This window comes from Silurus meridionalis, chromosome 3 (genome assembly GCF_014805685.1).
Source record: "Silurus meridionalis isolate SWU-2019-XX chromosome 3, ASM1480568v1, whole genome shotgun sequence".
Taxonomy (NCBI): Eukaryota; Metazoa; Chordata; class Actinopteri; order Siluriformes; family Siluridae; genus Silurus; species Silurus meridionalis.
In genome coordinates this window covers 30,074,610-30,101,293 of record NC_060886.1, presented here as the reverse complement: position 1 = coordinate 30,101,293, position 26,684 = coordinate 30,074,610, and the positions used below count along the sequence as shown (strand labels likewise).

General features: G+C 43.1%; 1 protein-coding gene across 2 annotated transcripts in view; it reads right to left on the bottom strand.

Annotated features, from left to right (window-relative positions):
- Nucleotides 1–14,530: 14,530 nt before the first annotated feature.
- Nucleotides 14,531–26,684, bottom strand: part of rab3gap1 (RAB3 GTPase activating protein subunit 1) — a 45,266-nt gene continuing 33,112 nt past the window's right edge. Inside the window, exons 19-25 of one of the 2 annotated variants that reach the window (XM_046842442.1) lie at nt 23,951–24,178; nt 22,615–22,711; nt 22,386–22,489; nt 22,166–22,281; nt 20,011–20,113; nt 16,932–16,952; nt 14,531–15,961 (exon numbers count right to left, since the gene is read on the bottom strand). In XM_046842442.1, the coding sequence (XP_046698398.1) occupies nt 15,716–15,961; nt 16,932–16,952; nt 20,011–20,113; nt 22,166–22,281; nt 22,386–22,489; nt 22,615–22,711; nt 23,951–24,178 (915 nt within the window). In that variant the 3' untranslated portion in view covers nt 14,531–15,715. The remainder of the gene's footprint in view (nt 15,962–16,931; nt 16,953–20,010; nt 20,114–22,165; nt 22,282–22,385; nt 22,490–22,614; nt 22,712–23,950; nt 24,179–26,684) is intronic. The other variant, XM_046842451.1, reaches the window with a different exon arrangement.

Here is a 26,684-nt window from a genome sequence, read left to right as displayed (position 1 = left end):
TTGTCTACAAAACCAGCTCCATGAAGAAATGCTTTATATGGGAGAGTTGGAGTAGAAGATCTTTTGCTATAGAGCTCCAAACCCACTTGAACACTTTTGGAATTAATTTAAAAGTCATGACTACATCAGTACCTGACTTTAGTAACACTCTTGTGGCTGAATGAGCAAAAATCTCCATTAAATCCAGAGGAACATCTTCCCAGAAGAGTGAGTGGAGCTTAGATAGATAGATAGATAGATAGATAGATAGATAGATAGATAGATAGATAGATAGATAGATAGATAGATAGATAGATAGATAGATAGATATGATATGGTATGATATGATATATGATATGATATATGATAAAACACTTGTAAACTTGTGAGCACTTGTTTCTATTGACTGTTCCTTCACCTTTTTTTCCTCCTAATTTCGGAATTCCTCCAGCTAACACTTCTCTGGCCCACGAGTGACTCTGTCTGAGGCTCAGAAAGTCAAAAAGCAAGATCCCGTCTCTCATCGTGATTCAGGACGGGGTGCGGTTACGGCTCCATTTAGTGCATATTCAAGCGCAGCCGAGGTGAGAACGCTTTGCATAGGAAGAATGTTCAATCATCTGGGTGATCGTCGAGACCAAGTGACAGAGAGGAAGAAAAAACTTTTACAATGAAATGAAAAAAAAAAAAAACACTAAATCCTAGTTGGAGTTCACAGCTGAGGTAAAATGCCAGATCTCTGCCCTGAATGTCAGAGTGTCTCAGATGTTCTCCGGCACAAACCGCCTGCTAATGAGCTCCTGCTTTTTTCTAATAACTCAGCTTTATTCTTTTCTTGCGTCAACGCTTTTTTTCCCAAACCTTTTTTTTTTTTTTCCAACCAAACAAAACATTTGTCAGAATAAAGTAATGCTAGACTGAATCAAGAAAAGCACCTGCTGTGTGGTGTATTTAATTAGACAAGAACATCTTAACGAGAGACTCGTTAGTCAAGATGTAGCTGTAATACAAGGGTAAAAAAACCTCTAAATAAATAAAATAAGAAAGAAATGCGGCAGAAAAACCTACACAATGCTACAGGGTAGAAATCCACCATCCGTTGGTTCAGAAAGGAGCAGCAGGTGGAGAACACACCTGTACCCTGATCTTCATGAAGTAAGTTGGATTTCTGAGAACTCGTAAAGCCGTGGAATACACAATCCTCAGCTGGTCTTTATGCTCACGGGATCATGGAGCTACTGCACATGGTGAACAAATATACGTACGACGGAAAGGAGCAATTACCTCACAGCTTCTCGCAGCTTCAAGAGAACAAACCAGAACCAGAAGGGTTTTATATCCAAATGCTGTTCTGGCTTTTATAAAGTCTTAATAAGAGCAGCACACAGCAGCTCCGATTCCTTTTCCTTTTCTCCACATAGTTCACACTGTTGAAGGGGCACAAGGACATCTTTTTTGTTTTGTTTTAGATGGCAGGGTTGTTCTAGGGGACGTCAGCGTTCTGTCTGTCTGTCTGTCTGCAAATGCATCCACCTATCTATCCATCTATCTGTGCAACCAAAATCTTTCTCTAACCATTATATCTAGTTATCCATCCATTCATCATTTCCATCCATCAGTCCAATGTATCCATCCAACCAAAATTTCTCTCTTTCTCTCTGTCTAATCACCATTTCCATTTATCCATCTATCCATCTATCTATCTACAATTCCATCTATCCATCCGTCCGTCCGTCCATCCATCAAATTCATCTATACACCATATCTATCTGTCTGCCTGTGTCTAATTACTATATTTATCCATCCATTCATCTATCCATCCATCCAACCACCTGTCCATCCATCCATTCATCCATCCACACATTCACCCCTCCATCCATCCATCCATCCATCCATCCATCCATCCAACCACCTGTCTATCGATCAGTCAATCCGTCCATCCATCCACCATATCTATCTGTCTGCCTGTGTCTAATTACTGTATTCATCCATCCATCCACACAATTACCCCTCCATCCATCCATCCATCCATCCATCCATCCATCCATCTAACCACCTGTCTATCCATCCATCCATCCATCCATCCATCATCCACCATATCTATCTGTCTGTCTGTGTCTAATTACTATATTCATCCATCCATCCATCCATCCATCCATCCATCCACACATTCACCCCTCCATCCATCTATCTATCCATCCATCTGTCCATCCGTCCCTGTCTGCCTGTGTCTAATTACTATATTCATTTATCCACACATTCACCCCTCCATCTATTGTTGATGTGTTTCTGCTCTATGCTGATGTTAACTCTGTACAGAATGACTAATCTGCAGTGTTGAGGAACAGAAACTCAGAGGCGCTACCCTTACCTGACCTGAGTCTTCCTTTCTCTCTCTCTCTCTCTCTCTCTCTTTCCCTTGAGAAATTTCATTATATTCCCACCGTGTCAGACGTGTCCTCATGTTTCACAGTAGGTACGCAACAGAGCAAAGTCACTGCTGCCTATGGACATTCCTGACACAGAGGTTAGACTTAATGACCAGAAGAGACGGACATATGGGGAGACATGAAGGCGTGATCTGCCATGGCTCAGAGCTTCTGAACAGCGCGTTAATGAACAGCAGTGCCTTCGTTTGGCACAGCTCAGCTCATGTCTGCCGTGACAGCCAGCGCACCTCGTTCTGCTGATGCCATGCATCTCCCACGCCCAAAAGTTTCTATAGCAGCTGAGACACTGACAATATCTGTCTCCAAAATAAAAAAAAAAAGGGTGCCAGAAAAAGCTAGGTGTCAAAGCACATTCTTGTCCTTTTCTCCTTCCTGTTTTTGTCTATTTTTCACCTTCTTTCTCTCTCTCATAAGAAACGGCCAAGATTTCAGGATCTTGAGTGGGCTTCAACTTTCTGCCCAACTTCTCGCTAGAGAACGGGGAAAAAAATATACACAAGGTTTTAAACGGATTAGAAACACGCGGATGGAAATAACGCCGCAGCACACGTCGGGCTCGTTTACACGTATGCACGTATGTATGCGCGTCAATTTGCTTTGGGAGGTGATTCAAAAGATCCTTTAATAGCCGCTTGTCCAAATTTGTTTAATCTGCCGCCTTTGGGCAGAAATCTGCCTTATGTGCAGGATTGAAATAAGCTTGGCCTGCTTGAGAGCTTTTTTATTTATTTTTGCAAAGGAAAACAGTAGCGATGGCACGAAATAAAGACAAAAATCGTCCAATCCGAGATAGCACCCCTTATCAGTAACACCACAAGAGACGGAGCGTCGCCCTCCGACGAAGACGCGCAGAACACACGGCGTCGGATTATGCTAATCCGATAGGCGTTCCGATTCGACACGTTCCCCCTTCCTCTCCTCTGGCATCGGATCTTTTTCAAAAGAGAGCCATTCAGGTTCTTAATGGGATTACGAGAGAGCGGCGGAAATCGAGCATTACCAGGGCTCGGGTTTTTTTCCAGTTTGAGGAGGGTATCAGACTTGTTTATTGCACTAGTTGTCATTCTCATCGATCTGATGTTGCTGACAGTATTATAAAAAAAAGGCTCACTTAATCTCCTTCAAATGACTTCAGCTGGAGGGAGAAGAGCAAAGAGAGACGGCGAGAGAGAAATATAATAAATCGAAGCGTGAGGGTCAGTCGAGGCGGGCGGTGGACGGTATCGACCGGGCGATTTCTATGCAACGGAACGTAGAACGGCTGTTATTTTTGTCCGAGTAAAATTGGGTTTGCACACATGTGGGCGTCAGTGTGTCATTAAGGGGCTGGCTGTTGCTCTCGGCTGCCTACTCGCTATGATATAGCCCTCTGAAGAATGGCGTAATCCTCCCGGGCTAAGCAGAAAAAAGCGGACGGAATGGTGGGAGGATGGATTGAGGAAACAGGATGGGATTGAAGAGTGCACAGAGAAAAAGGGAGAAAGAGAAAGAATGATACAGTTTCACCATGTTTTCTGGGGGAGAAGGCTGCTTGCGTACTTGGAGGTGGAAGATGCAACTTCGCAAACAAGGTTTTTTCCACTAGGTGCACTGTTTCAGCGCCAAAAATGAATAATCGATGATAAAAAGCAATATGACGACCAAACGAGTCGCCAAACTAAAGAATGAGAAATATTGAGAGCACATTTCAACCATTGAGGTTTTTTATTTATCATTATTACGAGTGGCGTTCAAGTAAAACATGGACTTTTGAGTTTAGAAAATAAAAGAACACATTTCAAGAACGGAAACTGCATTTATTTTCCCAAATCCTCCCCTGCATACACTTATCCCAGCTTTACATTATTGGCCATCGAAAGATTCGTCACTGCCTGAACCATCCAGAGGCATCCTTCTTCACTTCTTCTTCATTGAACCGAGATCGTGATGGTCAACGACGCCCATCTTTGAAACGTTAATGCCGTTCAGATGTCTTACGGCGGGCTGTCGCCTGCTGTCTTGATTAACGTACACGTCTCCAGACCGACTGGCGACATGTGCGCCACCTAGCAGTAATAGCCACTTAATAGTGCACGTAGCCACACTAGCATGCATTTTATATTCGTAACATTAAAAGTCCCGGTTTGAGTTGAACACCAATATTATTATTATTCATATTATTATTTTTACTAATATCATTATTGTTCATATTATTCATATTACTATTATTAACATTATTATTATTATTATCCCTGCAGCCATGTTTTTCATTCGTCCCCAGTTTCTAAATATTCAACTTGAACAACGAGACACAAAAAAATCTTGGAATTCAGCTTTTTTTTTTCTGTAATTTGTCCCACAATCGGTTGAGCACACAGTGACAACTCGAAGAAGACATTTAAACAGTGAAATGTCAGCCTGCGAACAGGGCAAGCGGGTTAATTACCTTATTTGACTGTGCAGAAGAAACCTTGTGATGGCTGGCTAAGGGAAAAGGTATTAACGCTGTGAGCTCTAAAAGTTTTTGGAAGTCGAAAAGGTGTTGCAGAAATTTGTTTAATTATATACACAATGAACAGAAAATCCTTATACATGATATATATTATATACACATATACATACATTTCAACAAGGAACATTATGAGGAACTTTATACCTGCTCATTCTTCTCCTTTGTCCAATCTGTGTTTGAGTGAGAAGCCTCACTTTCATAATCTTGCATTGAGGAGTGGAACCTGATCCGGTCTTCTGCTCTTCTGCTCTGGTCCACGTCCCGCTCAGGATTTGACACTTCTGAGATGCTTTTCCACCAATGCTGTGGATAAGCTGACGTCTGGAGTATTTATCTATCGTGGAATGGCCCAGTCTCAGCACCTAAATCCTTCTGAACGGCACTGAGATGAACCGGATCACAAAAAAGAAATATTTACCTAACAAACACCACCTTTGGTTCTACAAGTTTTCCAAGAGCCACAGAAAAGTATTTCAGATGAACATCTGGACTGAACTGTTAAATGCGTGAAGCTGTTCTTCATGCTTCTCATTTAAAATCTGTAGATTTCTAGATTTGTTTGGTCAAAGGAAATCTTCATATTGCATAGAAACAGACAAGGAACATCTCTCGAAAGCTTTTCGCATGCGCTATACACGTTATTTGGGGTCGCTCAGGACGTAAAGGAGAGCTAACAGGATTATTCATACGTGAGATTTCTATTGAGAAATCCAAGCCCTAGAGCAAAGCCAGAGAAAAGACCATGACTCGTCCGTCGTGTTTGATGAAAATCACCCAAATTCAATTTACACATTATCCATGTCAGGCCTCTCTCTAATCTTCCAAGCCCACCCCCCCGCCCGACCCCCGCGAGCGAAGTCCAACCTCGGGCCAAAGCAAAGGCAATTCTGGCCTTTCATGTGTTTTCTCTTCATCCTCCCAGCACTCAAATGCTCCGTCCCCTTTGAAGAAGGAGCATCTCCCTTTCATGAGGTTGCTCTGAAAGAAAGAAAAAAAAACCCAACAACATTCAAACAGTCACACGGACATCTGCTTTGATGCGCTTCTTTTTTTCCGGCTACTTCTTCAACCTTGTAACAAAACATTTCCTCGTCGTTGTGTTTCCCATTTCTTTCAAAACGATGCTGTTTCAGGAGCCATCAAGAAGCTTTAAAAAAGTCTCGGTGTAGAAGTTTTGATCGCTCTCTGTGATCATGTTCCAGCTAAGGGCCATGAAAATGCTCCAGTCACTTTAACTGCTCAGGAACACGTTGATCCAAGTGGCGGACTTTTTTTCTTTTTATGTTGTCTCCAGGAAGTTACAGCTCTACCTCTGCCATGTTAATCGGTATTCTCTCAGGACACGCCTCGGTCTCAGTAGTGTTGTGATAGTGTAATAGTTTATGCGTCACATTCACTATTGACGTAGCAGCAGTATTCTGCCACTCCTGGGCCCCTGAGCAAGGCCCTTAACCCCATAGCTGCTCAGTAGACAAACGAGATAAATATAAGTCGCTCTGCCAAATGCTGTAAATGTACAAACGCACAGGTCTTGTTAACTGCATAGAGAACAGTCAGAAGATCACAGAGGTGACTGCAGAACGAACGTCATCTCGACAGACGTCTGGCCGTGAATAATAACATACACAACGCCTGACTCAATACGCCCTTCTCACATAGTAGCCAGAGTGCAATAAGCAGCCCGAAATGATCCTCAATATAGAAGTGTTTGACGAACACGTCTCATATCTCGACGCACAGTTCAATATTGAACTATAATATACTTTAGAGGCATGCGAAGGACCAACATCAGCCCTATTTCTGTTTGCTCTTTCAAGCCTCTGCTGCCACAAAAGATCACATGGGGGCCTGATTACATTTCAAAATAAGACACCAGACAACGTTTATAGAGAAAGAATAGACAGCGTGGTTGTGAGATCGGCTCCACCTACAGCTTGGAGCCTTTTCGAGCCTTTTAGCTTGAATTCTTTCTGGAAGCTCAAGAAAGGAGAAACTTTTTCAGAGCTGTAATGAATGTTGGAGAATATCTATACATACGCGATATGGACAAAATAAGATAAAAAAAAAAGTTGCAAAAGTTGGCATTTATAACAAGATGCATCGTTTTTTTTATTTTTGCATCAGCAAAACCAATTTATTTATATAGGATTAGTAGATGTTAGTAGGATTTGCGACCAATCTTTTCTATGTAGATTGATTTCTTCTCGCTAAACTGTTTCTCCCGAGGCGTGTCCTGAGAGTCACATAGAATACAGATTAACATGGCAGAGGTAGAGCTGCATCTTTTTGCACTACAAAATCGCGTTTGTGAAAGGGCCATGCGTTAGAAGTCCGTCTGAACCGTCGTAGTGGGGGGAATCGTATCGCATAGCATCGGTAGCTGCTTCATATGTATCTTTATGTCAACGTATCGTTGAATATTCATCGAGATGCGAATCACATCGGCTTAGGATATGGAGATTCACATCCCTATTGTCAGGAATCCTGATTGGTTGCTAGGTGGAAACAAGGCCGAAACAATGTCAGGTGAAAATTCTTAAAAGACAAAAGAGGCAATAATAAATATTGTAAATTAAAGTACAGCATCAAGCAAAAAGCAAAGGAGAAGAAAATGACTTGCGTCAGAGTCTAAAACCAGTGAAAAATCCAGGTCTTTGCAAGGCTCAGAGTGTGTTTAAGTGGTAAAGAGGTAAATGGCAGGTGGACACCCTCCTGGGGAACGGTGGTCTAAGTGAAACAATGAGCAGAGCCAGCAGGGGCTCCTGAGAAAGCTGGAACTCACAGCAGCAATGCAGGTCAATAGGCTCTCACTAGTCTAAGCAAAAGCTGAGTGCAGCTACTGGAACAAAAGGTGCTTCGCAAACAATTCGATACTAACTTTTAGACATTGTTTAAATCAACAAAAAAAAAAAAAAAGAAAAGAAAGTTTTTTGTTGCTTGTTGTTGGGAGTAATGTAGAGCATCGATGCAGCTCTGTTACTGCAGGGGGGAAATGAAAGCTTTACACATTTTTTTTCTTGAATCTTCATTTTTATATATATATATATATATATACATATTTTATATATATATATATATAAAATGTGTGTGTGGGGGGGGTACATTGTAGCAATTTTGCCAAAAAAAACCCAAACAAAACAATTCAATAAATCCAACAATATACGAGAAGGAAGATCAGAGTTTTCAGTGGGTTGTAAGTTCTCTATCAATAAAATCAACTTGGACCCCCACCTCCTGACCCGAGGCTCTAGTACCCACAAGAAAGTCCAAGCCTCCTGACCTTAAAGCGGGACGACCAGAAACACTGAAGGTCTATGATCAGAAAACATCCCACTCTGCCAGAGTATTCTGGAAGACCTGCTAGATGTTCATTTTGATAACCAAAGTAAAGATGCTAAAAGCACTAGAGAAATCCTGGAAAAACTGGAGATCAAACTAAACCACCAGGGGGAAACAAGTAAAAATGGTGTAATGAAGAAAGAAATACGCCTGCAGTCAGGGTATCAGAACAGTGCAGACACACGTTATAGAGCGACAGAGCGTGACTCAAAGAGCTGACAATTGTCTGACATTTGACGCAAGCCTTGAAAACGCTTTTAGCGCCAAAACGTTTACGCCAACCAACAGGAACGAGGGTAGGAAAAAGAGCACGGAGCTGGAAAGCTGGCAAACGGGAACTGACAGATGGGGCAAAGAAACGTCACCGCAGCCTCTCGCTTCTCTGCTGCTTTGTGTTGGGAAAAGATAAACGATTTGGAACAGCGTGGAACATATTCCCTCGAGGAAAAAACCAGTGACGATGGCAAGACAACCAGCGAAGAGTGTCGGAGCGTCGTGTGACAGTGAGGCAAATTTGTAAGATCCTCAAACATAACAAAAGGACACAGAGTTTTAAGAGACTGAAAAAAAGACAGAGAGAAAGACTTCATGGGATAAGCCAATGTTGGAAAGAAATAGGATCCTAGGGTCTGGTATAACCCAGATTGATTTTTACCCTCCGTGTCCCCTTGCAGTGATTACGACTCCTCCTGTGCCACTGCTCGCCATTTCACTGCAGAGCCAGCAGGAGAAACGCTCCCCAAAAAATCAATGCCTGAGAGCATGTGATATCTTTCGAGGAAACAACTTGATATTAAATACTATTTGTACAGACCACGACCATGCACTGAAGTCTAGTCCTAGATGGAAAGTTTTGCGCTCAGGAAGGTATCAAGGGAATTTTGCGTTCTTGTGGTGATCTTGTGGTTCCTCCCACTCACTGCCACTTCACGGTCAGTGGTGTCTCTCGACCCTTCGGTCGGCAGAGTGCCGACCAATTACCGGCGCTGTGCTCCAGAATGAGGATCGATCGCAACCGTCTCTGGGGGCACCCATGTCTAAAGAGGTGAATCGGCCCACCGGGTTTGACGTGCGCTTCGAAATGTCAACGTTTACGCCCGCATGACCCGCTTTGGGATTTCCAAGCGGTCACCTTGCGACCCCCTGGAGCTGTGGACAGACACTTTCATTTCACTTCTAATGCTACAGAACGGGACGGCGGACCTAATCAATATATATTTCTTCCCGAATATCCCGAGAAGCCTTTCTTTAAACCAGAAGATCTTGCAGCATTTCCAAAATGATCAATCCATGGACAGGAACGTTCATCAAAATTTGATAGAGCAATGCTTTCAAAAAGAGGAATCCAAGGTGCTTTTCTCCGGAAGGCCCGGCATCTGTCATAATAATATAAACAGCAGCTACGATAATTCCTCTTCACTGCTCCTCAACCTATCACGAGTCATCCAAAGATTGGGCCAGCTCCAGTAGTTAGACATCTGGTGAAGGTACTAAAAGAACCCTAACCCCGCAAGGATGTAGAGGTTGCGCCAGCTCAGTTGAATCCCAACTCATGTAAATTTCATACCTTTAAAAAGATGAACCACGACCCTGTGAGGATCCTGATCCATCTAGAGATGCACCAGCGCCACTTCATGAAGATTTCCGACTGTAGAAAGGACGACTCATAATCACACACTATGAGGTGCTCATGATAGTTCTCACTCTTCAGTGTTTGTAATGTTTTAATGTTTTAGAATCACACTCTTGGTGTCACCCGAATGATGAGGAGGATCCCCATTTGAGTCTGGTTCCTCTCAAGGTTTCTTGCCCACATACCGTCTATAGACGCTATAGAAATGAATTGAATGGAATGTTTCTGGACATGCTTTTCTGTTCAGCACCACTAAAAACGATCATTATTCCTGTTCCATTTGAAGCCTTTCACCTCAGACTACTCTTAAAGCAACAGCACCAGGTTTTTTTTTTACCAGATGTTTTTTGTTTTATGCACCATTCTGAGTGAAACTTTACTTATTGTTGGGTTTGAAATTCACAGACGACCAGCAGGTTCTGAAACATGCAAACCAGCTCATCAAAAACCATGTTTAAAAACTTGTGTCTGACCTCCTTATGGTTGATATGAACATTAACCAAAGACCTTCATAATTTTATGCATTTTTCTCCTGCTAGATGATCGGCCAATGAGTGCAGGAGTTGCACTTCCATATAAACTGTTGTATATTTATCCCAAAAGACAAGCAAACAAGCAATTTAGCTTGAATTCTTTCTGGAGGCTCGAGAAAATAAAATCTTCCCCTACGAAAAAATAGGCAGTGCATTAAATATCGGCAAACTGCAGAAATTTGTTTAGCGTTTTGACGAGTACGACCGTTCCGTTCGCGGTTTTTCAGGACAAGCACGGTTGTGTAATTCCCCCCCCTCCTCCCCAACGCCACCACACAGCGCTTTGCTTATATAATGGAAAGTTTGCTTCGCACAATGCCCCTGAGGTGTATCGCTGCGAAATCCATAGCGTCGCTAACCGGAGGGAGCGTGCTCCCCCCCACGCAGTCCTATCTGTCTCCATTCAGGAATCATTTCATCCTGACACTAATCTGCACGTCCGCCTTTCACAGAGAGCATCAGGCAGGAGCCGAGCCATTTCTGAGTCGAAACCGTGGCCTCGTGTAGCTTCGCCATCACCAAACGAGGTCTCGAATTACGCAATTCAATGCCGTGGAGCAAAAACTATCCCGTGCGAAAATAAAACCGAATAATAAAAATAAAAAAGTTGCTCGATGGATCCATTCTTCTCGCTCCCCTACACGGGTCAGAAGCTCCGCCGCCTCAAAAACGAGGCACTCTTCCAAGTTAGGACGTTCTCAACTCGAGCACTTTCTGAAAGCTCGGCAGTTCCAGGACCTTGTGCAATTTTCTTTTCCATGTAGGAGTCATGCTTTTCAAGAGCTTCAAATACCGTTAGCTCGAGAAGAACTTTACTAAAAGTTAGACCTGTAGTACAGGAGGTCAAGGCTGACCCAATACTTGCCTCATTTATGGTGCTCTGGTTTATAAAAAATTAATAAATAAATAAAGAGAGGAATAAAAATCCAGGATGGTGTTCTGATGGTAATGAGCCGATATGCCACTTTGCAACACCTACATTTGACAGTGAACATGTCCGGAAGCTGTACGAAGCCCTGAGTGCGATCGGTGGCTAAGAATAGACGACTATGAATAGAATTACTGTTACATATATATATATATATATATATATATATATATATAACACACGAGTGGTGGACGAAATACACCAACCATGGACTTGAGTTAAAACTAGAAAAAATATCACTCCAGTAAAACTAGAAAATGTGTACGTTTTTGTACAAATTTTTTACAACTTTTGTAAGACTCTTTTGCTTAATCAACTCAGTTTATGGGAAAAGATATTTGGTTTTAAAATGTAGATGTTAAAATAAAAGTCTCCCTGAATGGAAATTCTTCAGTGAAGTACAGACACGTGAAAAAGTTAAGTACAGTAATAAGTACGTCCCTCGGAAACGTATTAAAACGGCGTACCTCAAGTCTGTTTAGTCTCCGCCCTCGCACTTTGAGCGCAGTGTCACTTTTTTTTTCTTCTTCTATTATTAAACGTGAAAACACACAAAACTAGCGTCTCCGTACCAGAAATACGATTTGTAGTGTGTTTTCCGACAGTCTAGCAATATGGATTTTTTAGCGTTTTATTTCCAGCTTCAAGATTTTCACCTGTAAAAAAAAATACTTGATAATTCCGCATGTCGATGGAGTGAATGAAAGAAGGATGGAAGTATTAAAGACGTGTTAAAGTCTGCTGAAATAAATAGAACAGTAGATTTAAAGTTAAAATATTAAATGTAAAACACACACTTATATACACACATCTGGGGTGTATCCAAATGGGGTTCAACAAATTATTTGATTACATCTTTGCCAAGTTAATCGATTAATCAATTGAATCAATATAATAAAAGTCTATTGCATCAATTCAATGTATACAATTTTTTACTCAATTTCTTTTTTGTATAAAATATTGTTTTATATAAATAAAAACCAAGCAGGAATTTTATTAAAGAATGTTGTAAAAAATTATATACTACATTATTATATCAAAAAATTTATTTCGCATTTCTTTTCCCCAAACTGTACTCGAAACCCGGGTACGCACCGAACCGTGAATTCTTTTCTACACTTCTAATATCTAAATTTCACGCATACACTAAAAGCCGAATTCCATTTAAAAAAATGTGTGTCAAGCAGAAATGCATCACCGTTTGCCAATTTTCCTTCATCGTTATTTTTCTTTGGCAGATTTGACTGTAAGCCTGAGTAAGGAGTCACGGCTCGTCTCGATCTCCGGACCGATATCCACCTGTAACTCTGACCGCGGAGCGACGAGTCGTAAAGATTCGTCCGAGTTAAAGCCGCGAGGGCTGACTGTTACCGCAGCGCTCGATCACTACGGAGCGACAAGCGCTAGCGAGCGTGTAATCTGCCGTTATCCGGCCTGCATCTGTCTTCCTCCCTGAACTTATTTCAGCAGAACTGAGTCAGATTTGATTTATGACAAGCCTATCTGGTTTCAGGGGGGAAGGGAGGGGGGGCAGGTTGGTGTGTGTGTTGGGGAAAAAAAAAGAAGATCCGTCCGTTCGAAAGTAGAGCAAAACTTTGGGAAAGATACGGGTTTGCAAATAAGTGCCAAAGTTGTTGTAGTAACTTGTTTGGCTTGGAAGCAGCACTGAAGAGGGAAAAAGAAGGCGTCTTTCAAAAGTAGAACAAAGCGGCGAAGAAAAGAAAAACTTCTGAACCTTCTTTTTTCCTCGTTATTTTATATATAAGCGCGTTCTGGATTCCTCAATATTGCGCACCATGTTGCCGTTTGATTTTGGACAGCGCTCGGCACGCAGAAAGGGAATTGAAAATAACAAGGCCTCTTGTGAAAAATCTGTCCATCGTCTCCGAGCCACCGGTGGGCGTGTATGCGATGCCACCCACACCGTTCCGTTCTCGACTTCTCGAGCCTGTGTGTGTGTGTGTGTGTGTGTGTGTGTGTGTGTGTGTGCCAGTATAAAATCGTAAGGAGACAAAAAAAAAAAAAAAAAAGTCAAAAGGTTGGAAACCGAGGAGGGGTGGAGAGAGAAGTGCCGAGTGCTGCCATGGCAACAGGAGAGGGTGAATGATAAGCGGCGCTAGGAGTGTTAAAGCGTTTCTCAGCCATATCTCTGTTTAGGGAAACGCTACGGGACCAGGCAGCAGCCATCGATTCAAGCTGTGAATCGCTCTCCCACATCACTGATCTCATTGTGCCAAACCAACGATATCTCAAGCTGTCTCGCGTTCACAATTGTAGCTGAAGAAAACGAGGAGGCAGGAAAGAGAGAGAGAGAGAGAGAGAGAGAGAGGGTTGGGGGGTGGGGTGAGCTTCCAAAGAAGTGCTGAGAAGGAAAGTTTCAGGTTGTGTCTTCAGGTGCAGAGTCCTTTTGTCATAATGCATGAGCTGAGGACGGCGTCCAAACGTGTCATTATTCCTGGCATTTGGAGAATCAGTTATTATTTTAGATCGACTCCGGGAGCAAGAAGCAGACAAACTCTCCAACTGTTCACCAGGGCACTGTTCCTGCAGTCTGCTCCACAAAATCTTTAGCTTTCCTTCCTTCCTTCCCCCATCTATCCATCCATCTTTTTATCTGCATACATCAAACTATTAATCAATGTCTGTCTGTGTCTGTCTGTCTGTCTGTCTGTCTGTCTGTCTGTCTCTATCTATCTATCTATCTATCCATCCATCCATCTCTATCTATCCATCCATCCATCCATCCATGTCTGTATCCATTTATCTATATCCTTCTATCAATCAATGTATATCTATCTGTTTGTCTGTCTGTCTGTCTGTCTGTCTGTCTGTCTGTCTGTCTGTCTAAGCATCCATACCGATGTATTTCTATCCATCCTGCTACCCATCTATAGCTATCTGTATTTCAGTCTTTTTATCTGTATTCATCTCTCCACACAATCCATCTTTATATCAATCAATCTATATCCATCCATACTTATCTATATAACCACATCCATCTATCCGTCTATCTAAATCTATATCTATCCATTCATGTCTGTATGTGTATCCATCCATCCATCCATCCATCCATCCATCCATCCATGTATGTGTGTATGTGTGTATGTATGTATATATAAATAAACCAGGAAAAACAGAAGGATGATGTGAAATGACTTGAGTCCAGGCCTCGTCTCATTCGGGACAATAAAATATTTTATTTGATTGTGTAGAACAGGTTTAACTCTGACGTCACGTTCATATCCGTTTACACGTTTTCTAAACGTTTATTAAATTCATACAACCGATCGAGCGACAGAACAGAACACGGAGATGTGCACTTTAATGAAATGTGGACCTAATCTATATCTGCGTGATGTTTATTAGCGTTACATTTGTTTATTTTTTTTTATATTTTGTGTCCTAACGTAAACCGGAGCGTGTGATTGGTCCAATACGAGCGACACGTACAGAGAAACGATGAACACGCACAACCATTCTGAAGAAAGAAAAAAAAAGTCCTCCTGGTTTTCTTTTCACAAGAAACATTGGTTATTAGTTACTCCATGACCTTTTTCTCGTTTCAGTCAACCCTAATATACACTATCTGGCCAAAAGTATTGGGACACCCGACTTTTCCCCACCCGTATGAGGTTCTTCCCCCTCACTCGAACTGCCAGACTCCGAACCTGTTCCTGCATGACGGATGCACCAAGAGAGCGCCATGAAGATCTGCTTTATATGTATGGAAAATGTGGAAGATCTCCTGCTACAGAGCTCTGCCCCTATCGAACACCTTTTGGTTGAGTCTCCAGAAATCTCCATGAAATAGAGGAACATCTCTTCAGAAAGAGTGGAGGTTATAATAAGAGCAAATGGGATGCTCATAAAGAAGCACATGCCAATTTATCGGTGAGGTGTCCACAAACTTTTGTCCATATAGTGCATATAGAGGTAGACATATATACATTTATATATATTTTTATATTCATATCCACAAATTTGATAAGAACCTCCTACACACATCAACACAGCGTCTAGAAAGCTTTTTCAGGAGAAGATATATGGAAGAAAAATATGGAGGAAAGCTGACAGGCTGATATTAGTGAGAAGTGAACGAGTTTGAAGATCCATCAGAGGTAATAATGGTATTCCAATGGAGAAAGAAACGGGGCTGACAGGAACCAATCGCGCTCCTCTAATTGAATTGGCACTAACTCTTCCTCATTAGATCTTTATATAGAAAAAAAAACAATTAGAGTACTGATGCATCCTCAGACCCCTCTGCCACCCCCACCACCCCCCACCTGCGTTCATGCGTGCGGTAAAGATCTCCACCGGGTCACTTTCGTGTTCACCTTCGGGTTCCTCGGGCGGTTCTCCTCAGAAGAACGACGTGTCGGACGAGAACGCTCCGGCGAGCCGGTATTCTTCCCTCATGAGGACGCAGAAGAGACGCTGCGGCAGGGCTTTGGAGTACGGCGCCGGGCGCGGGACGCACGTACGGAGCAGGATCTCCCGACCAGCCGGGGGCGGGAAATCCGGAACTCCGCCTCCTGTCGGCTTGCGAGCGTCTGGTCCACCTGCTCCTCGGCCGGCGTCTTCGTCTAACGGCGTCAGCAGAGCCGCCTGCGTGGAGCGAAAGAGAGAGACGGCGTTGAGGTTGCGAGACAACCAGAAATCAAACTTGTGAACGATAAAGAAGTTTTCGAGCGGCTTCTTTTATTTAATTTGTTTATTTTCAGGATGAACTTTAATGAGTCCAACATGCTTGCTGTCGAAATTGCAAATGAAATGAACTCGGACGGCTTTTTAAAAAAATATATATTTTTTTTTTCCAACTAGAGAAGAAACCAAAGCAAAGTCGTGTCATTAATTTATTTATTTATTTTTTTTTTTTCCAGTACAGGAACAAATCTCACTAATTAGCGGGCTGATTGCAAATTAGCGAGTGTCTTAGCGCATCCAGAAGATGTCACAAGATAATGAAGGAGTGGAGAGCCGCTAAGGAAACACTGAACAGACAGTGTCTGAAGGCTCGCTGGGAGAAAAGAGAAAGACGGACGTGTAGGCGATGTGAAAAGGCCAGGAGAAAGAAAGACGACAATTTTTTTTTGCTTCCTTCTAATAGACCAGGAAAGACGGTGAAGTTCGGGAGGAGAAACACGAGGGCTTGTGGAGCACTTTTTAGACACTGACCTCCACGTCCAGGAGAAAACCCTGGTTGTTAAACGGTGCCTGGGAGAGAGATGACGAATATGGACGGATGGGGCGGGGGGGGTTGGAGAAAAAAAAAAAGAACGACTGATGAGCCTGAGAGGCGGCGGAGGAATGAAAAGGAAACGGTTCAAATAGACGAATGCGAACGCGCAGCACTTTGGCTCCGAGTCACCGAGCGCCGATTACCGACATCCTACACCTCTGATAACTCATTATGTACATTACTTCAATAAATCAGTGCGGGGGTTTTTTCCTGACTTGGCAACGAGAGAAAGCCGTCGTAGCCAAAACAGTCCAAAAAAAAAAGTTAAATAAATAATAATAATAATAAAATCCAAGCAGGAAGAAGCAGATGAGAGAGGATATTGCTTGTGGTTACCTCATCACTGGAATCAGCCAGCTTGGCAGAAGGTGAGAAGCAAGCCGTGTTAGGAGAGAGAACAATGAAATAAACAAATAAACAAACAAACAAATATAACAAAATCAAACACACAAACAACTACACACACACAAAAAAAAAAATGTTTTTCACGTCCTCTATTACATAACAACCTGAATAGTCTACATTACATACAGTCTGTGTGCAAAAGTATTGGGACACCTGACTCCATCCCCCACACTTATATGGTTCCTCCTCAAACTTTTACCACAAAGGCCGAGTTGCCTGGTGGAACTCTAGGAGGAACTCTAGGAGGAACTCTAGGAGGAACTAGGAGACCCAAACCTGTTCTAGCATGATGATGCTCCTGTTCCATGAAGATATGGGGATGGTGGATTACAAGATGTCCTGCTATAGAGCTATTGAAACCCCTATGGGCCTCATCATCTCACCTAACTGACCCAAATCTCCACCAAATCTACAGGAACATCCTCCCAGATGATGTTCTTCAAAAAAAAAGGTACATACCAATGTTATATTCAGGTGTCCACAAACTTTTGTGCTGTGTGTGTGTGTGTGTGTGTATTAAACCGTATGTATCTCCAGTGTATTTTAGGAATGTTCTCGCATGCCATGCTCTCCACAATGGCAGCTAAGGCAGATACGGTATTCAAACTCTGCATATGCGTCCGATGCAGATGCATGCATGCGCTCACACACACACACACACACACACACACACACACACACACACACACACACACACACACACACACACGCGCATGCAGCTCCGTGTCATTCCTGTCGGCTTGTCTTTAAACCCGTCCAACATCTCTCTCTCCGCCTCTTCCCTTTTGTTCTTCTCTTCTGGCTACACTCCTCCTCCTCCCCCTTTCTTTTTCCTCCCTGCAACCCACCCAATCCCCCCTCCTCCTCTGTTTATCTCGCTTTCTTTTCCAAGAAAGCTCACCTCATTTGAATCCCCTGATTTCACATGATTTACATGAGGATGCTTGGGATAATTATTGCCTTTCTATTTCCAGCTTGGCAACACACAGGGTATAATTTAACACTCACACATACATCTTCCAGACGGAGGAAAGAGAAGAGAGAGAGAGAGAAAAGAGGAGAACGAAAAAAAAGTGAAAGGATAAGAAAAGACTGATTGAGAGAAAAGAGAGAGAGGGAGAGAGAGAGAGAGAGAGAGAGAGAGAGAGAGAGAGAGAGAGAGAGAGAGAGAGAGAGAGAGAGAGAGAGGGAGTGTTTGCCCAAACAAACTTGATTTCAGAGAGTTCTTACTTGAAGAAAAAATAAAATAAAAATAGACGTGTTGTTTTACGCGTCACACTTTACGTTGTTTTTGGGGTTTTTTTTTGACGCTGGCAATCTTCGTAGGCCGATTTTCCTCGAGGATCCAAACTCGAAGAGCAAACGCCGTCGAGAGTTTGCAGCCGTTAGATCTTCGATGTTAGATCTTTGATAAACTCCTCTAATCTGATAAACGGCACCGCTTCGGCGTCACGTTATTAAAAAAAAAAAACATTTACGGATTTTTTTTTCTTTTGTCATCTTTCAAGCATCCATGCTTATTAAAGTGCCACAATTTAACATTAATACAAAATAACCTCACAAGCAAGTGCTGAATTTGTGGATTGGAGCGTCTATAAAAAACGCTTCAAAACCTGCCTGTAGAAGTTTCACGACTCCTGAGAGCTCGTTCTGATGTATTTCATTTCTTGAAGTGGTATGAATTCTTCTGAAAAAGTCGAAAGAAATATGTGAACCCTGAACAGATGCTCAAGCTGAGAATCCCGAGTATTTTAGTATGTAGTCAAAAGTTTGTGGACAACCTCCATTTTTCTGGGAAGATGTTACACTAGATTTGTGTTCCCATTCCTCTGATGCAGGTTGAGGTGAGGATACCAGCGTTCCAATTCATCCCAAAGGTTTTTGTGTGTGCGGGGAAATCGTCATGCTTTCAACTTTGAAGAGGAAAAAAAAAAAAGTGTCCCAATACTTTTGACCAAAAGTTCAAAGACATTTTTTTATAAAGGTGAAGGTTCTAATAGATCTTTTGATTCAATCAGGAGCATTAATTCCTCTGATCCAGCGTATCGAACACGGCGAACGTATTTATACTCTGTCCCTTGAGAAAGAAAGAAACAAAAAAGAAAGAAAGGAAGGAACAAAAGCTATTATCTCGGAGGTCTCATCTTAAAAACAATCAAACCCTCCGTATTTATTTTGCGGAAAAAAACAACAATATTTAAACAAAGAATTTAATAAAAAAAAAGAGTGGGTGGGTGTTTTTCCTTTCTTTTTTTTTTCTGTTTTTAACCGAGCAGCTCGTCCAGCGTGTTAAATCTCCTGTGTGTCGCATTAAAGCGCTCGGAATGAAACCCAGATATCAGCTTCATTTCATTCATTTAGTTCATTAAGACGAACAGCTAAAAACAGCGAGAGCACGATTCGTTCTTTTCTTCGCTCTCCGACTGTAGTTTTTGAGAATCGGTTACTATATGCTATTTGTGAGCTACAAACTGATGCCAAAAGTTTCCACCCGCTTGTGGTTTTTTTCCCTCCACTTGAACTATGAGACCCAACCCTGTTCCAGCATGAGATGAAGATATGATTTGGGCTCTGATCTCAACCCTACTGGACACCTTTGGGATGCATGTGAATGCTGAATGCACCCCAGGCCTCCACACATCCTCCTACAGTGACCTCCTACACAAATCTCCACTAAATCCGTCTTATACTCAGGGGTACACAAACTTTTGACCGTATAGTGTGTGTGACTTTCTTATTTTTTTCACACAAGCAACAGAACGCAAAGAAAATCTGCAAGAGAAACAGGCAATCGGCTTGAATCGAGGTGCAAATCAGTAGCATTAGAAGGCTGTCATGCTGATTAAGCTCCGCCCCTTACAGACGGCTAATCAATAAACCTCTGCTAGAGGTTTTTTTTTTCCTCGACCCGGAGGCTGCAACGGTCTCATGCGAATCCAGGACTCTGGAAAACGTTCTCTAGAGACAGTGTGTGTGTGTGTGTGTGTGTGTGTATGAGATAAATGTTTACCCGCTGTGCGTTGACGAACAGTTTATGGATGATAGTGCCTGCCGGGCCCCGCCCCGCTCCGGTCACGCCCACCTCCGGCTCCTCTAACAGAGAGCTCACGAACCTGAGACGGAGTAAAGAAACATTCAAGAAGAAACAGGAAACGTCATTTTTCTACATGGTGAACACACAGGTGTCGAGAAATCCGAGCGAGACTGAGATCGAGGTGACTGGAGATGAACTGAGATGTAGTTGGATTAAAAACAATATACTTTAGAACTGCACTTGGGCTGGAAAGAGATCTTCTGTAGCTCAAGAGAAATTGTGCCTGGTGTGTTTTTATTTATTTATATTTTGAGATATATATATATAATAAATAAATTATAAAAAAAAAAAATATATATATATATATATATATATATAAAAATGTAATAATTTTTTTAAACACATCACATTCTGAAGCGTTTAAAATTCCTCTCCTATAGATCATACATCCTAACTCGCTCTCTCCGACATCCTCCCAGGGAGCTGTAAGGTTCTCCTTAATGAGCAGGCTGAGCTTCTCCTGTCCACCAACCCCCTGGCCCCTGGGATCTAACGAGGCCCGAGAGCCTTTCGTGTGACATGACCCGGGCTGAACCCGTCAAAACCACGTGCCGCTCTTTCTCCAGACTTCAAGGCTCCGGGCAGGTCACCGGCCGCGTCGCCTCCTCCTACACATCTAAGCCAGATCTATTTTGGGTCTTGCTTCGTGCAGAACAAACACGCATGGCGCTGACACTCTGAGACGCAGACCTGGGCATCGATAATGATCTCTATCCTTCCAGCACCTGCTCGCCCCGATCTATTAAAGGGATTCCGCTCGACTACAGGGATCTATTAAAGAAGTTTTATCTGGTAGCTTTTGCCGGGGGTTTTGAAACAAAATTGCTCTTCGGAAGGAGATATTGTGGTTCCAGGACTCTGGAGTAATCTGTTGATCGCTGTTATTTTGACTCAAAAATGTAGCTGCAGCTAAGAAAAGAAAATAAAACACCATGATGTGCTACAAGCTTTAGTTTTTTTTTTTTTTTAAACCATAACAAAAAGGTCACCAACATACACAGAGTCTTCTAACTAGAACGAATGGACATTCTGTATCATCCTTCCTTCCTCATGAAGTCTAGGGAAAGTTTTCCTGGATAAACTTATTGGGAATAATTTACAATTTATACTCGTAATCCATTCTCTTCTGTCCATTGTGAGAAGAGAAAAAAAAACCAATACAAATCATATAGCTGCACCTTTCATTAAAACGGGTTGCCAGGTTTCCGCAAAGCTCCCAAAATCCCACAACACACGAAACCTCTGCAAACGGCACACGAGGATTAGACAAGACCCTGTTTGCCTTTCTACAGCAAACAAGGTCAACGTGGTGCACACAACACTGCTGACAGACCTGATCCACTCTAGAATCCTATACTCACACCCCAGAACAGAACCGGTTCTGTTCATCACAGACTCACTGATTACACTTACGCTTTTTGGACTGTTTTACTGCGAACTATGTTCTTCACAGTTGAGGCAGCATCAATCCTGCCCCAATAGACCTTCATGAATAGAGCTGCTTAAAGTTTACTATAAATCAATGAAGCTCAACAGACCTCTAGATTTCAGAAGGAGATCAATGGAACATCAGCTCGATAAATAAAAAATAAATAAATAAATGGTTTGTGTAAAAAATATATATATATAATGCTTTTAATAAACTCAATAAACTACACGTTAGAGTCCACCGGGGCAGGATTCACGCTGCCTCATCCTCGTTATCTACAAACGCGTTTCGTAGGAAATAAAGCAACTAATAGGAAGTACGGGGTTGCCAAATCTTCATGTTTTACCCTAATATATAAAAACCTACTATTTTTTTTTTATATTTGCTTCAATATTGAGAAGTGTGTACAATGTACAGAATTACTGTGTGAATGGTGGATTCTGATTGGCTGGAAGGTAGAAAACCGCGAGATACGCGACAGTCCTTATACAGAGTTATTTCAGTTACACAGCTATCAGGGGCTAAGGGCCTCGCGCTAAGGGTCCAGCAGCGGAGCACGAGCTTCCGATTCGCTTCTCGCTCACCTAGCCGTGGATTATCTCTCACACACGAACCAAAAATATAAGAAATAAGAATACGTACAGCTCGAGTTCCTCGGTGTCCTCTCCTCGCTCTGCTTTCCCGAGGCTGAACTTGGCTCTGAGAGAGCGCGCCCGGGCGACCGTGGCCTCCAGCATTGTGATCTGGTTAATAACATCCTGCGAAGAAAGATTCCAAAGATTAGCTCTGGTATTCGAATTGTGTGTGTGTGTGTTCTCTATTTTAAAAAAAAAAAAAACGCTGACTCGTTATTACGCCTCACCTCCAGTTTCTTCAGATCGGGATTGGGATGACGGAGCAGCTTGCTGGCGTGAGAGCTGACCTGCGGGATGATTTTACGCACCGTGCCGACGTCCTCGACCGCCTCTGTGTGTGTGTGTGTGTTTGAAAGAGAAACAAGGTGACTATTTGAAACGTCGCCAGCTCCCTCTGACATGTATACGATGAGGGACTCGCAAACACTTCACGGGAGTCACCTTGAGCGCACTCACCTTCCTCCTTCACTTTGAGGAGAGCTGCATGGACGATGCAGGGCAGCAGGTGTCGCGTGAGGTCAGAGGGTTTCTGTACTGCCAGATACTGCAGCACCTACACAGCTCACAGATCAACACACACATTTTAAACGTTATATATATATAGGCACCAAGTCGCCATTTGTATTCGTGACAATAAAACATTTTAATATTTCTATATAATTAGCAGTAACGTGCTCTAATTTCATTATTTGGAAAGCGACCGATCATTTGTGAGCAATGTTTGATATGTAGATTGATTTCTCTTCGTCTCTACGGAGACCGAGGCGCGTCCTGGGAGTCACATGGAATACAGATTAACATGGCAGAGGTAGAGCTGCGTCTTAATGGAGACACAACAGGAAAAGAACGTCTGTTTTTTTGAGTTTGATGATTTGCTGTCTGGCCGAAGTGAAGAAATAAAAGTCTACCGTGTCCTATTTTTTTTTCCAAATCGGATCGGAACCGCGTTAGTGGTGAATCTTATCGCACCGGTATGTATCTTTAATGTATCGTATTGTTGACTTTAATCCGTTCTGCATGGTCTTGGAGGTGTTCCCATCCCCATTTAATCACCTATATGTCTAAAAATATATATAATAATAAAATACAAGTGTCACGGTGACCCGCTGGAGGCAACTCCAGACCGCCACGGAAAGCGTCACAGGCGAAATTAAATCCGTAAACGAATTCAAACCCTCGACTTTCCCCAAAAGAGCTCGCTGAAGGACACGCGGCGACGACGACCTTCACGCTGGCAGCAGTTCTCCTGAACTCGCCTTCAACTTGGCGCGTGGGAAAGGACACCTTGCCCACGCTTCCTCTTTTTTTTTTTTTTCCGCGTCCTGACCCACTTCGCAGGCTCGCATTCGCTCGGGACATTCGCTCGAGCCTGCATTTGATCACTGCAGCAAGCGGGTACGGATTTCTTTTCCTTTTTTTTTTTTCTTTTTTCATCGTGCAGGTGGCATGCAGATGGGACAGGACTTCAAAGAGTCCTTGAGTCTGAAGGAGCAGTTTGCAGGATTTGAGAAAGCGATAACAATTAGCCAGATTCCCTTTCTCTCTCTCACACACACACACACACACACACGTAAACACAGTCCCTGAAAGAAATAGGGATGGTGCAGGACTGCTTTATATACACATTTTAAAGAGATAAAAGCTGTTCGGCTGCTCCAGATGTACACTCGCACCACAGTCTGTCGAATAAACGTCTTCCGCAATACTGCGAATTTCAGATTTCATATTCATCTTAATATGATGAGACGCACAATATAATGCAGAACTTATGGGCCGCGCTGAAGATACGCACCCTCTCGGCCTCTTTAGTTTCGTCGAACAGCCGCCTCTGCCTGCGTGCTGGCGTGGCCTTGGCGCTCTCCCATGCTTCCACCCACATGTTGCCCGGGATCTTCATCCTGGCACTCAGCGATCCCTGAACCAGCGTCCTGCCCGCTTCATCGCTCACTTCCTCCTCCACGTAGTCTCTTGGCGAGTACCAGCGCACAAAATCCTCCAGGGAACAGCCGGGATTGGCCCCCTGAGGGAGTTTCGCAAACACACACACACAGAGAAAATATTCATACATATACATAAAAATAACTTGTGCAAACTCTTTTGATGTTCTGACTTGGACAGTGGATTATTTCGGGACGCTTTGCAAAAGTATTCACACCCCAAACCCAGTCTCTATTATTACTAAGTTACTACACACTACACACACCCTTTTTCTCATAATGGATGGATGGATGGATAGATGCTTAGAAATAGAAATAAATAGATAGATATATTATATGTTCTTAAGGAGCAATACTATGGGAACAAAAGTGAGTACACCCTGTGATAACAGCTGCACGTGAGATAAACCTGTTTGGCTCAGATGATGTCCAGAATGTGTGGCTACACCCTGGTGAGGAGAAACAAGAAAACCGTGCCTACAGTGAAGCATGGTGGTGGCAGCATCATGGTCTGGGGTTGCATGAGTGCTGCTGGTACTGGGGAGCTGCGGTTCATTGAGGAAAACATGGATTCCAACCTTCTGAAGCAGAACATGACGCCCTCCCTTCAAGAAACTGGGCGAACGGCAGATTTCCAACATAATAACGACCTCAAACACACCGCCTAGATGACAACTGCTCTGAAGTGAAGGTGATGGAATGGCCATCAGTATGTCTCCAGACCTGAACCCTATTGAGCATCTGTGGAGCATCCTCAAACGGAAGGTGTTGATGGATGGATGAACATATAGATGCATTTGTACCAAAGCCAGCTCCATGAAGATCTGCTCTACATGGGTTGGAGTGGAAGATCTCCTGCTCTAGAACTTCAAGCCTATTGGGATCAACTCCTCCAAATTACATTCGATCACAAAGGAAGCGGTTGAAAGATCTCCCTGTGAATCACATTGTGGATCCACTCATGAATCACAGACGCGATCGGCGCTATCGTTTATCCCTTTATCGTGCCGTTAAACGGAATCAATGCTTCGTTCATAAAAAGCCTCTGATCCTTCGATCCCACCCGGATTGAGACACGGCGGCATCCTGTAAACCTGAACCCAAACAGGAGGAATAGACGTAAAATAAAAGTCATCTTTTATATGATCTTTTCATATATAAATCTATTTTACTCCTTTATTGGTGAAGAGAGAGATCGGCGCGTGAACGTTCCCCCGGCGATGAAGCCGCGAGCGCGCTGCCTCGTCAAGTCGCTGCCTTTGTAAATGAGCCGGCTGACAAATTCCAGCGGCGAACTTTCTTTTTCGCCGTGACCTTTTCCGCCCGTCTGCGGAAGTCCTGCGCGTTCGATAATTACCGGGAGACGGAGCAACCAGACATAATGATCCGAGTTTTACAGAAACGAGGCGCTGCCAAGACTCGAGGGAACCAGACGAGAACGGAGAAAGAGAAAGGAGGAAGAAGATTTCTACAAGGATTGTTCCATCGCAGGATGATTCCCGGACTCGGGAGGACCTTATCCAGCAATTTAAAGTTCAGGGCCTTATTTAAGGGCCCAGAAGTTTGGTGGTGCTGAAATTTCACCTTATGACCTTCCGACCCAAAATGTAATGCCTTAACCACTAAGCTACAACCTTCCACATAGTCTGACGTAATTAAGGACAGGAGAATTTAGTCTAATGGTGTTAAGGTCTGAGCTTTAAATCGGGAGATCCTCCGCTCCAACCCATGTAGAGCATTCACCCTTCTGGGGGAAAGACCCACTGGATTTTGTGGAGTAAAGTCAGGTATTTATGTATTTGAGCAGGTTGAGCTTTATAGCAGGAGATCTATTATTCCAACCCCATGAAAAGCAGATCTCCATGAAGCTGGCTCAGGTCTCCAAGTTCAATCAAAAAGAAAAACCAAGCACAGAGCTGTACCAATACTTTTGCAAGGCCATATCCAGGTAACATAACAGATGTGTGTCGCACCCTGTTCTGTATCACAGAGCCCCCGAGTGACTGAGGAACACACTGATGGTGTGAAGAGCTCTCGGGGAGGGTGGAGGATAGAGGGGGGTTGGGGGGAGGGGGTGTTCAAAGCGCTGTCATTTGTTCAGTCGTCCCATTCATCATATCCATGAGTCTCCCTTCTCCAGCCGGAGGGAGACAGCAATTAAAGCCAAAATGCCAAATTATGCTTGGCTAAGCACAATTAAAAGCGGCGCTGTGGCTAAATTTAGAGGCCGTCCTCAGCTAAGGGGGCCATTTAGTGCAATCGCCGAGCTCGCAGCAGTCGTCCTCAGCAGCCTCAGAGAGTTCAGTATAACGGGGGGGGGGAGGAGAAAGAAAAAAACATTGGGGGAAATTAGAGCATTTTGTAGGACGGGAGGGTAGAAAAGATTGGTGCCGTTTCCTCGTCAGCTTAACGCCCCCTGGAGGTTGATATGATTAGAACTGCAAAAATTCTGTGGAAACCTGCATGGGAATTAACGAGAACAAAAGCGGGAATTTACAAAATTGCAGGTGAGCCGAAAAGAAACAGGGAACACAAACGCATTTGGTCTTTCAAACATTTCATCAAAATCACATGCACCTGACACACTTA